Here is a 12,949-nt window from a genome sequence, read left to right on the forward strand (position 1 = left end):
AAAAAAAAAAAAAAAAGTAAAGCAAGAGAAATAAGTTGAGTTATTTTGTAGATGTTGGAACTATAAAATGGAGACTATAAAAATAACTGTGGTTAGCATGTTAGCTGGAAAGTTGAATATAAAATGAATGAATAATAGAGAAAATTCAACCAAAAGAAGGGAAACTATAGCAGAACAGAGCTTCTACTGTAGAGAAAAAGGAAAGCGTACTAAACCCAAGTTAAACAAAAGAAAGGAATTATAAAGATCAAGATGGAAATCAGCAAGGTAGAAAACAGAAAAGCAATAGAAGAAATCAGTGAAATCAAAAGCCATTTCTTTGAGAAAATTAATAAAAGTGATAAACATTTATCCAGACTGAACAGGAACAAAAGAGAAATTATACAAACTACCAACATCAAGACAGTGAGAGGCGCCATCGCTACAGATTCTACATATATGAAAAGAAATGGGCGCTTGTGGCTCAGCGGGTAGGGCACCAGCCCCATATACCAAGGGTTCAAACCTGGCCCCAGCTGGCTAAAACAGCAGTGGCAGCTGCAACAAAAAATAGCCGAGCATTGTGGTGGGCGCCTGTAGTCCCAGCCTACTTGGGAGGCTGAGGAATAAAATCGCTTAAGCCCAAGAGTTCGAGTGCTGTGAGCTGTGATGCCATAGTACTCTACCAAGGGCGACAAAGTGAGACTCTATCTCAAAAAAAAAAAAAGAATTGGAGAATATTATGAAAACCAAATGCCAGTACATTTGACAACTAGATGAAAAGGGCAAATTTCTTGGAAAACACAAACTACCAGAGCTCACTCAAGAAGAAATTTATGAGCTAAATTTTCCTATGTCAATCTTAGAAATGTGTCCTATAGTTAGAACCTTTATTACAAGTCAAACTCCAGCCCCACAATGTTTGTTTCATTGGTGAGTTCTACCAAACCTTTAAGTAAGAAGTAATTCTTAACTATACACAAACTCTTTCTAGAAATTGAAAATGTGGGACTATATTCCAATTCACCTACTGAGGCCAGCATTATCCTTGCAAGGATAGTTTAACATTTAGAAATCTATCAGTATAATTGCCCATATTAGCAGACTAAAAAAGAAAAGAGTTTATCTCAATAGATGTGGAAAAAAACTTCTAACAAATTCCAACACCCACTCCTGATATTAACAACAATGAAAGCTTAGTAATGCTATTCTTGAGCAAACTGTATCTCAGAAGTAGAGGAAACTTCTTCAACTTCATAAAAAGCATGGGCCAGACCCTTACAGGTTCAATACTTAACTGTCAGTGACTAAATATTCTCCCCTTAGAATCAGGGAAAGGGAAGAGTGTTGTTACCCCCAACTGAGACTAGTGTACTGGTGAGTACAACAAAGCTTGGAAAAGAAATAAAGGGCATGCAGGTTAGAGAGGAAGAAATAAAATTGCCTTCACTTGCCACATGATGGAATTATCAATATCTATGGAGAAAATGCTATGTATTCTACAGAAAGGAAACTAGAACAAGTGGGTTAAATAAGGTTTTATGAGTATAAGATTTATATATAAAAATCTTGGTTCTATATTCTGGCTTTAACAAACTGGAAATTCATAGTATCATTTATAACAATATAAAAGCAAAAAATACTTAGGAATAAATCTGACAAAAACACCAGATCTGTACACTGAGTACTGCAAAATATGTTTAAATAAATTATAATTAAAAAATACTAGACGAAAATGGGTACCAGGCTTAAACATCTGTTTGTATAAACACATGGGCCACTGAATAAATAATGCACTTAAAGTTTAAATAGCATAGTGGTAGGAAGATAGGATAGCAGAAAATAGGAGCAGAGGGTAAGCATGGAAATGACTGGTACCAGCTCATGGAGGATTTTATATGACATGCTGAGAGCTGGGCTTTTTCCTGCAGAAGTTGTAAGCCATTAGCAGTTGTTATCTGTTTTTAACTTTTGATTTTGAAGTAGTTTTAGATTTACATAAAAATTGCAAAAATAGTGAAAAGAGCCCCTTTATATTCCTCAACCCACTTTTCCTAATATTAACATCTCTAACACGGACACAGTATTAGTGACCCAACCACAGACTTGTTCATCAGCGTCTTCACTAAGTGCCAGGATTCCTGGGTAGGAACCAGGCTTGCACTGTAGTGTCACTCCTCCTTTGTCTCCTCCAGTCTGCAACAGTTCCTCGGGGTTTTATTAATGACCTTCCAACCATGGGAATGACATACTAATTTTAAAAACCTGATGTCCTTGTTTGTAGTGTGGATATTTGGAGAAAGAAAGACCAAAAAAAATAAATAAATAAAAAACCTCTGGAATCACACCAGGGAGAAGGAAGTGACGGTCCTTGAGTTTGTGGTGATGGAGGCTGACAAGGCCCTGGCAGCAGATATTTGTAGAACAGAAGAATTTGGGTTCCACTGAGGAGACAGTAGGAGCAGTACCTGTTACCCAGGGTGGTGGAGAGGAGCACAGGGATAGGGGGCAGTAACTGAGGAAGCCTGGAAAATATTACTGGATGCCAGCTGCATATTTACTTCTGTCGAAAAGACTCCTCCAAACTCCACTTTAGGAGAAATGTATTTGGCCTTTCATAGAATAATGTCACCTTTTTGACCAAGCACCTAACCACTAAAACATTATACATTCATGGAAATATCTTTCTGTCTTTCCCAGTATACTCTTGTCTATATTTGACTGTCCTGCATCCTGAGTGCCTGTCACTGCCTGGGATAATATATACATTTTATATATGTGACATAAAGTTACATAAACATTTTTAAAGATATATATGCACATATATATAAGTGAGCGTTCACTGCAGAATTATTACTAACATGAAAAGAGCAGGAGACTAATCTAATTTCAACTAATAGGCAGTTATTAAACATATTGAAAAGTAGTAAAGGGATCCTTGCTCTAGTCTCCACTCCGTAAGAGCATTAGTCTGCAATAAATGGGGTTAGGAATACATCAGAGCAGCCATGCTGATCAAATGGCAAAATAACACTCTGTGAATTTCAAATAGCTATACAAAAATAAATGAATACTTAATCCTACTTGTCCTTTGAATTGCACTGGTGATGATAAAGTCACTAAGGTTTCGATTGACGGTATACTTAACACTTTGGTAGGTTCTTCTCATTACCTTTTCTCAGCCCTGTTGAAATTTTCCTTCAAATACTCTTTGTATATTTAGAGCTACAACTGTATAGAATTAATGCCTTAATCTCAAATCCACAGTAACAAAAAAGAGAATATTATTAAAGATCATAATTATTATTTTTTTCTTTTTTTTACATCCAGAAGGTTGAATTTTCCTAAGTCTAGTAGTAGAGTTCAGTGACTTCTAATTTTTTGTATGGACATTGATGCTTACAAACAGTGATTTATTTTCCAATTCTCTATGGCCCAGACATTATGGTCTGAACCAGGTTTGAATTCCAACTCTGCAATTTGCCAGTGTCATAAATTTATCAGTGGTAGGCTGGACAATGCATGTAATGTCACTGAACATGAGTCTCCTTACTGAAAATGGGAATAATAATAGCTTTTCCATACAGGGTTGTTATGATGTATAAATGGAAAATAAAGTGACTTATAATAGGTACCAGGTCAAATGTTTACTCCCTCTTAGGTTTGGATCACTAATAATAATTAAAGGTTCGTGTTGGCTTGAGAGAACTGAAAAAAATATGGACTGAAAATGATGCAGTTGAGTTTACTTGATAACCATTTTAGCCTTTCTATGTAAAAAAGAATAGTCTTAATGCTTTTCAATTAAAATTTCATAAATGTTTTACTGAATTTCTCCATTCTAAGGAGAGAATTATGATTATATTGGACCTTGTAACACTATGTTCATATAAATGCCAGCTTTGTTGGAAGAATGTTTTCCAAATAATTATATTTTTGGTAAGCGACAATGATGATGTCTTACATTAAGACCATCCTTTAAATGTCACTGCTCAGATTGTTGCTGAAAATTATATTGGCAATGAATGCTAAATGTCTAAATAGACTATAAGTGTTTTATATTCATCAGCATATAAGCAAAGGTCAGGTATGTTTTTAGTGGAAGAAAAACGAAAAGAGCAATTATAAATACTATATTTGTGATTCATTAATGAAATAAACAGAAACAAAGACATGAGATTAAATTTAGCTGTTGCAGAAACAATACAAATCCTTTACATTTGACATGGAAGCTTACTTTATTTCCTCATTGATAGGAACTTAGTGATTGTAAAATTTAATATCATGGATGAGTATTTAAGGAAAAATAATCTACTATATTAAATTTATTAATCAATTTAAAAATATGTTTCGGTTGTAAATATGATAAAATAAAGAAATTACATGTTGGACTTGTAGAAATGTATATTACATCTGAATTACAAAAACTAGATTGAATAAACTCTTCTTAGTTTATTATTGGAAATAAAAAGAAGATAAGAATCACTTTTGAGGGTGCTATATTTAAATTGACTTTATGCATCTTATTGTGCTACACTTCACCCCATCTATAACTGAGAGAATTTGAAAAATTGGGAAGTTTTTTTTTTGACCAGGGTTGGCTTTGAACCCACCACCTCAGGCATATGGGGCTGGTGCCCTGCTCCTTTGAGCCATAGGTGCTGCCCCCAGATTGGGAAGTTTTAATCACTACTTATGAGCATTATTGAATATTCATGAAAATCATTGAAAAAAAACTCAGGAAACATCAATAAATATTTGATAGTCTGCCACATTTAAATCATAGGGCACCACAGTTACAATTCAACAGACTCATGTTTTCCAGAAAGGGTTACACATCATAACTATGCAGTAACAGTTCATAATGCTAATACTGGACTGAATGAAGTGAAACTTCTAGGAGTGGGCTTAGTTATCTGTACTTTTTTGAAATCTCCTCTATGACTTGTGACTCAGGGCAGATTTTGGAAACACTGTGGTGGACAGACTGGGAGCTCTTTGAGGCCAGAGCATGCCATACACATTCTCTGATCTGAAGGAGGCTGACATATGTGTGTTGATGAATACGTCTATGTCTTAGTCCCTTCTGTGCTATTATAACAGAGTATCCAAGATGGGGTAATTTATTCTAGAGGCTAGAAAGTGAAGACCAGAATGCTAGCATCTGGGGAGGGCTTTCTAGCTGTTCATCCAAGAAGGGCAAAAGATAGGCAAGAAGGTCCGAACTTGTCCTTTTATAAGGGGCCCACTACCAAAATAACAGCGTTAATCCACTCAATAGGGCTATGCCATGTATGAAGGTCTCCTGTTAGGCCCCACCTCCTAACACCACCACTTTGGGGATTAAGTTCCCATCACATGAACTTTGAGGGACCCACTCAAACTATAGCAGTGTAAAAATGGAATATACTAAAGTCCTGATATGACTTAAAACCATTGGAAGAAATTATATCAGGACAAATTGGTCAATATAGATAAGTCAGAAAAAAAATCACAAGAATATATGTTCAAGGAGAAAGGTGGTATCCAAAAAATATTTCACTGAGTTCTCATTGAATATACAGTAACAGGTAATCCATTTCCAAATGCTTTATAGAATTTAGTTTTAGTCTTACTTTACTTAATAAGCAAAAGACTCAAACTGTCTAACTTTAGAAATGAATAAGATAGTGTACCTGAACATCGTTAATTTTACATTTATATTACATAGCTGCTGATTGATCAAAAAGAATAAAAGTGCTACTGATTGCAATTACTATCAGAAAAAAAGAGGCACGCTTTCATCAATTAGTGCTGTCTGTGAACATTTCGGATGGTGTTAAAATCTCAAACCACTGGACTCGCAGAACCAGCAAGCTGTTCACTATGGTTCATGTGTCTGTGTGTACATGTAAACATAGCATAAATAAATCACAGAGCTCGAAATTATAGTGACAAAGAAATATACCATTGAGAAGTCCTTGACTTGGATTCTTTTAATGAAAAGGATCCATACACACACTGTGATCTCCCCAAATGCAGTGCTTACACTATAGCTAATAAACTGGTGTATGCATTCTCTGGAATTGAAACTCAATATTGAACTCTTTTAACAGTTAAGACATGGGATTCTTGTACAAGCTAGACTGTCTCACCTAGCTTTGTCTCTGTTCTTCGTGTAGCCCTTTATTTCCTCAAATCTCTCTGGAGCTGTCATGAATTATAGTCTATTATTTATACTAACATTCATCTGGGCCTTATGGATGGTCGAGGCCCAAAGCAAATCTATTTGTGTCTTGTGTGCTTCACCTGGGGTAAAATAGGGCAAAAGGGCATCAGACTCACTCCTGAAGGGGAAATGGTAAGTTACTGGGTAGGCCCATTTTTATATCTGCACGACTCAGGTTGTGTTTTGGGTCAGTGGGTTCCAATCCATCTTAGCAGTATAAGCGCTTTCTTGTCTCTTTGGTATGACTTTTTCTAATACCACACCTGACACTAGACCAATAGAGGTTCCCCCTGTGGAGAGCACCCGCTCTGTCTTTCCATTGCCATTCAGAACTTTAAGGTTGCCTGTTGTGGTGAAAAGCACATTGGGCCATACATTAGGGATTTGTGTATTCTATTTTGTTTTTTTTTTAAACTGGAGTATGTGTGATTTCTTGACAACCGTAAACAATAAAATGTTTGGCACTGTCAGAGGAATGCACATTTATAACTTGCAGGCCACAAGTCTCCCAGTGTCTATGAGAAACCTCACAAAATGAGTTTGGTCCTTTTTATTGTTGAATCTCAGAATCTTTCTCCATATAGTGTTCCAGCATGCCATATTACCAACAAGTCATGGCTGGCACAGCAGGTAAAACCAAGTTTCCATCCCTGAACTGCATGACCTCTAAATTATGTTTCAGGTGTGACATCGTATTTTCAATGATATCCATTTTGGTTTTACAGGGAAATTTCAGTTACTATTGCTAATATGTATAAGCATATTAGGTAGGTAATGCCAAATAGTAATCCAAAAAAACACATTCACTTATATAAAAATAACTGGTTTTAATATTTGTTTAGTTTGTGTTCTTTCTAACAGTCATTAATAGGAAATAACATAATTAATTGGAAGAAATAATATTATATGCTAAAGGAAATTTATCTGCTAAGCAAGATTAATGCATGACTTTTAATTTTGAAGTTGATCCTTTTAAATCTAATTCTAAAGATTAAAACAGGCAATTTTCCACCATGGTATATCCATGTAATAGGATATATTACTGAAAATGAATTTTTGCCTTAAATTTCTATATTTATAACTTTATGACTTTTGCAGTAAATATAAATGTTACATTTACTTAATCACTTGTAATTAATCTACAGATTAAATCCAAATGTATGTACTTTAAGGCACTCTTCTTGTTTTAATTTTAAATACTAAATGAACTAAGCTTTTAAAAAAATCTTTATAAAATTCAGATTTCTGTTTGTTTCTATATGTCAGTAGCAGTGCTCTTTACCACAATAATGAGACAAACTTTATTTTTCATAAATTCACTGAAATTATAAGTATAAATTTATATTGCTTTCTATAAAAGTTGAATTCATGGCCATGAGAATAATGTGTGAGTTTGACTAAAACTTCCAACAAGATCTATAATGGTCTAAGAAGCACTTACCCTGGAACTATCTTTCATATTTTATTTCAAATCAATATAACCTCCCTTATGAGGCAGTGCTTGAAAAATATGCTCATAATAATTATTCATTTGTTTTGTATGTATGTGTTGGTTGGCTTAATATTAATAATAATAAATTTGTTGGATGTTTATATACTTGCCATTGTTAAGTACTTCTAAGCTTGCACTTTAAATCAGCTTTTACTAACTGGCCTACTAAATATATAGAGTACTTATCATCTAAGTTTTCCTTGAACCTTTTCAAGAATCATATTAAAAACTATAATAAATTGTGACTCTTGAAAACAACTAGCTTAAAGGCTGAGCAAATAATAAACAGAAATAATTTTTGCCTTGATTCTTTCTGATTTTACTTTTGAATTTATTTCTAATCTTTTAATTTCAAATATTGTCATGATGAAGCATAACTTTGTAACTCTTTTTTCTATATATACTATGTATTTATTCAAAATGATAATTTATATTTGATCTAGTTTTTAAGACATTGTAGGTAAGTACATAAACAGAATAGTTAAAATGACTTTCAGTCAGATTATAAGCCATGTTGCATAAATTAGAAATTATTCATCTAGGAACCAGACTAGAGCATTGTTGAAATCTAGGATCTTATTTAATCTGGCTTGACCATGAGTATTATGACTGTCAAGGAAAAAGCAAAAACATTTTTATTTCTCCTGTTCATTGAGGGAAACAAAGTATCATCACATTTTTAGAAAACACCAAAATGGCTGTTTTCTCTGGCCAGTAATGCCTTGCTCCAAATCTTCATGTCCCTCCATTCATTCGACAGTTTAAATATTATCTCCTTTTTTTTTATTTTTGTGGTTTTGGGTGGGAGCCAGGTTTGAACTCGCCACCTCAGGTATATGGGTCCCCTGTGCCCTACTCCTTTCAGCCGCAGGCACTGCCCAAAATTATCTACTTTTTGAAACATTGTCTTGTGTACTCAGTAAAGAATTCTCTTTCCTCTAAATGACAAATTGATAATTATGAAAATTTAGCTATCTCTAATTGAAGAGGCAAATACCAAACCCTGCATGCATTATCTCTCACCTCTCAGTAACCCTGCAGGAGTCATGCCATTTTATCCCCTTTCTAGACGATGAAACTGAGCCAAGAGAAGCTAAGTGATTTGCCCAAGGTCACATAGCTACTAAGAGCAGAATTCTTGAACTAAATCCCAATAGCGCTTGGTAGTTTGAGGACCTCCTCATATAGAATCTTCCTTAAGAAAAAAAATTACATAGCTGTTTGATAACTGCGGAAGCCTTATCTACTCAGTGTTTCTCAAAAAGGGAAAATGCCATGTGCCCCATTCACAACTGGAGTATCGCTGTGCTTTCTTGCAGCCTGTGAACTCATGAATCAAGGCATCTTGGCCCTGGTCAGCTCCATCGGCTGCACGTCAGCAGGGTCCCTCCAGTCCCTGGCAGATGCCATGCATATCCCCCACCTCTTCATTCAGCGCTCCACAGCTGGGACCCCCAGAAGTGGCTGTGGACTCACCCGGAGCAACAGGAATGATGACTACACTCTCTCGGTCCGTCCACCTGTCTACTTGAATGATGTTATCCTAAGAGTGGTCACAGAGTACGCCTGGCAGAAATTCATTATATTCTATGACAGTGAATATGGTAAGTATCTGTAATCTGGGTGAGTTTTGTAGGCCAATACTGACATGAGAAGCAACTGCAGTGGTTTGTAGTTTTCTTGTTGTGTCATATTCTTACAAACCTGGCAGCAACAATCAAACATTTTGTTGATGTTTAAGTTCAAGCCTTTTGAATGAAGTTAGGTTTAAAAACAAATAGACCTAATGCTCAGTTTGCAAATGTTTATAAAGGGAAATGGACTCCCTTATATCTTGACTTTTCAATGAATGGAAGTGCCAACACCGTCTTTCTCTCTTTTCCAAAATATATGTATAACTCTCTGTTATAATAGAAGCCGATTTTGGATAGATCCTGGGCGCTGACAAAGATTTACCTCTTCTTATTTATTGCTTCAGAAATAACCTGACAGATCGTTCTTACACACTGTGTAACTTTAATCTCTACTCAGTACTTGACTTTTTGTAATCTGTGAAGTTTATATGACTTTATGGTTAGCATAGCTTACTGTCTAGAATATAAAATCTCCTCGAAATACTGGGTAATATAAAAAAGTATGTAATCTTCCAAGATAAAACACAAAGCATTATGTCTAAATTTACTGTAATTTGAGGGGAAAATGCTGTGTTTCAGTATATTTATTTAGGATACATTAAGAAAAGTAAAAATAATGTTAGTTTTGTTTAAAGGTACATATAAATATGTATTTAATTTATGTACTTGTTTTCTACCTGAGCAATCTCAGCGGTCTTCAAATATACTTTTCTTTTTATCACAAATAAAGTAGAGCTAGAGATGTCCAAATGAGAGGAAATGAATAGATCTCTATGCAAAAATGTATATTTTGAAACACGGTTTCCTTAGACGTTATGTCTTGGGAAGGAGGTTAGGAAAACTTTCTTTTCAGTATAGATGGGTCCAGTTTTTATCTTTTTATGAAAAAAAAAATTAGAAAGTAGCATTCCATCCTCTGTAGTACAATTTATTTTTCTAAGTAAATACACATTTAAAAAAAAACTGTTTTCATGTCATAATGTACCCAGCCTTATGAACAATATTGGAGAACAGTTACGCAAGATTATGCCAGAAACGGCCATCAATAGAACTGAGAACAAACAAGTTGGCAGAAATCTGGGAAGCAACAGGGAGGGAGAGCAAGTGGCAGTTACATTTAGCCCTAAATATTCAAAGGTTCATGGGGTTTTGGCAGCCAGAGTGCCATTAAACTTGATGGGTAGGCTTCAGCCAAAGTCGGTGGCACTCTAGAAATACACTCTTTTGTCTCCAGGACGGAAATTCTTGTTTTTGTTGCTTAATTCACATTATTTAAGGGTCACAAAACAAAGATAAGAGGCTGAAATGAATAAAGTAAACAAAAAGGACATAAAAAATAATTGGCTCATCAGTAGAAGGAAGGACTAAACCTCACACAAGTCAGAAAATCCCGGGTAGAATTTTTTAGTGGACATAGTTAACCCTTTCTCTGTGTCGTCAACATGCTGACTATGCCTCTGTTGATTTTCTTGCAGTCAGATTATCTGTGGCCTTTATAATTTAAATGATATTCTTAAGGCCTCTGGTCAAAGGTAAGTTAGAATAATGAATTTTAAAACCTGAAGTCTTTGTTTAAGGGAGGGAAATATTGTTCGGCTACTGTTATCAAATGAAGAACAGAAAAATAAAAGTTTATTCTGTAAAATAAAGAACAGAAAGTGATTTTTGATCAAGGCATTTTTACAACATTTAATGAGAATTTTACTCTTTGCCTGTAAATGCCCATGAGGAAAAACATCCCTTGTTAGCTTATTTCTGAGTCTCGCAGGCATTATAGTCAGGAAATTTGTGTAAGAGAAGGAATTTTTTTCATTATTGATGATGTGAATATTTTTTGAAAATGTTTACCACATACATAATCACGGAATCATTTGTATATTTCGAATTTCTCCTTCTTCTTCCCCAGTTTTCCTTTAGGTAAACTAAGATGGAATAAGCATCCTACGTATTATTGTGCCCTCTCTTAGGTACAGGATTTGTTTCAGGAAATGTCTTTTATTCTGGTGATACATTTGCTTTTTGACTTATTTAATAATTCATAAAAAATTACCCTGCTTCTATCATGAAAATTATTTCCAGCAATGCCCTTGTTTGATGAAAGAAATTTTCCCTTTAATACTTATAATAGACCTTTCAAGTAAAGAATTGGGCTAGAGTCCAAAATAAACATCAAGCTGTACAAATACCTTGTACCTTGAAGAGGTCTATGTGTATTTACATATCCATTTCATCAGTGTCATCATTTTAAGTTCAAACACTGGAATTGTATTTGACTTTCAGCTTGGTTATCAGAAATTGCTTTCATTAATGAATGGATTAAGCATCTTCTATAGATGGAACCAGGCAGCTTGCTGGGGCCAATGTTAGTGAAGATGTATTTTCCTTAGAAAAATAGCCTTTTTTAAAAAAAGACTCTCTTTTTTTTTTTTTTTAGGAGACTTGATATAAAAGTCTTAATAATAGGCTTCTATATCAAGTTAATTAGAGAAACTCTTTTTTTTTCCAAAGCAATGTTGATTATAATTAAGGGTGCAATATAAAAGTCTACTTCAAGTTTCTTAACAAAGAAAATTCATACTGTAGATTCTAAGTCAATGGATGAAAAGAGAAAAACTGTGAAAACTTTATTTGAATGGATTTAGTCTAGACATATTTTAAAGGCTTGAAAAGAGGTTTAGGAAGTATTGAGCTTTTAAAATGTGTCCTTAAGGAAGTATCCCTTGCTCCTTTGCTTAGTGCAATGCAAAGTATCAGATAAAAAGTATTTAAAAATGTAGGCTTAGCCTTTAAGAAGCTTACAGTTTACAAGGGAGGTAAAATATATATGCATGTGTATTTCTCTTAATAGAGGAAATAATGAGTGATGTGTTATGATTGATGCAAACTGAATCAATGCAAAAAGGGTTTAGTTTTGGCAGCAGTGATTCAAAAAGGCTTTATAGGTAGATAGGATCTCCACTATGAGCGTTAGGTAGGCTTTCATATGTAAGAAACAGCCACTTCAATGGAGACAAAGCATGAACAACCATTGAGGCCATTAAAATATCTCTGAGCATTTCTATTCTCCAGACACTGGCATAAATATTTTATATTCATATCACTTAGTCTTTAAAACACCCCTAGGAAGTAGGTAATATTATTGTTACAATTTTACAACTAGGGAGACAGGAACAACAGATGAGTAAGTTATTCACAAAAACATAGCTAAGAGGTTGAAAATCTGCCAGGGCCTATGCTCTATTCAGTCTGTAAGACTTCAAGCCTCCAAATTTCAACATATGAACATTTTGAAAATATTGTATGTCAATTAAGAAGGTTTAGTTACCGTTGGAAGCATGGAACAATCATTGACTCTCATTGACTGGCTTCCCCCTATCAGAGATAGCTGCTTCCTCCTTGAGGACAAAAGTGGAGTCTCTGTAGCCACAGACACACATGTGCGTGCACACAAACGCATACGTACACGCACATGGGAACACATGTGCACACACACAAACACATGCGCATGTGCACACACACAAACATACACATGCACACACGCACAAATCCTTTTGTGCCTGGATTGATTCTTCTGGCTCAGTGGAAGGATTTATGTAGAAATTTATGGAGCAAGTCACCTGGATTTTTTTTTTTTTT

At 34.8% G+C, this 12,949-nt stretch overlaps 1 protein-coding gene across 1 annotated transcript in view; it reads left to right on the forward strand.

Annotated features, from left to right (window-relative positions):
• GRID2 (glutamate ionotropic receptor delta type subunit 2) overlaps positions 1–12,949 on the forward strand; it is a gene marked incomplete at its 3' end in the record, with an annotated part of 1,213,016 nt that overhangs the window by 661,483 nt on the left and 538,584 nt on the right. The window contains exon 3 of the mRNA XM_012807815.1: positions 8,999–9,283. Within this exon, the coding sequence (XP_012663269.1) occupies positions 8,999–9,283 (285 nt within the window). The remainder of the gene's footprint in view (positions 1–8,998; positions 9,284–12,949) is intronic.

This window comes from Otolemur garnettii, unplaced genomic scaffold, assembly GCF_000181295.1.
Source record: "Otolemur garnettii isolate 467f Iridium unplaced genomic scaffold, OtoGar3 scaffold00076, whole genome shotgun sequence".
NCBI lineage: Eukaryota > Metazoa > Chordata > Mammalia > Primates > Galagidae > Otolemur > Otolemur garnettii.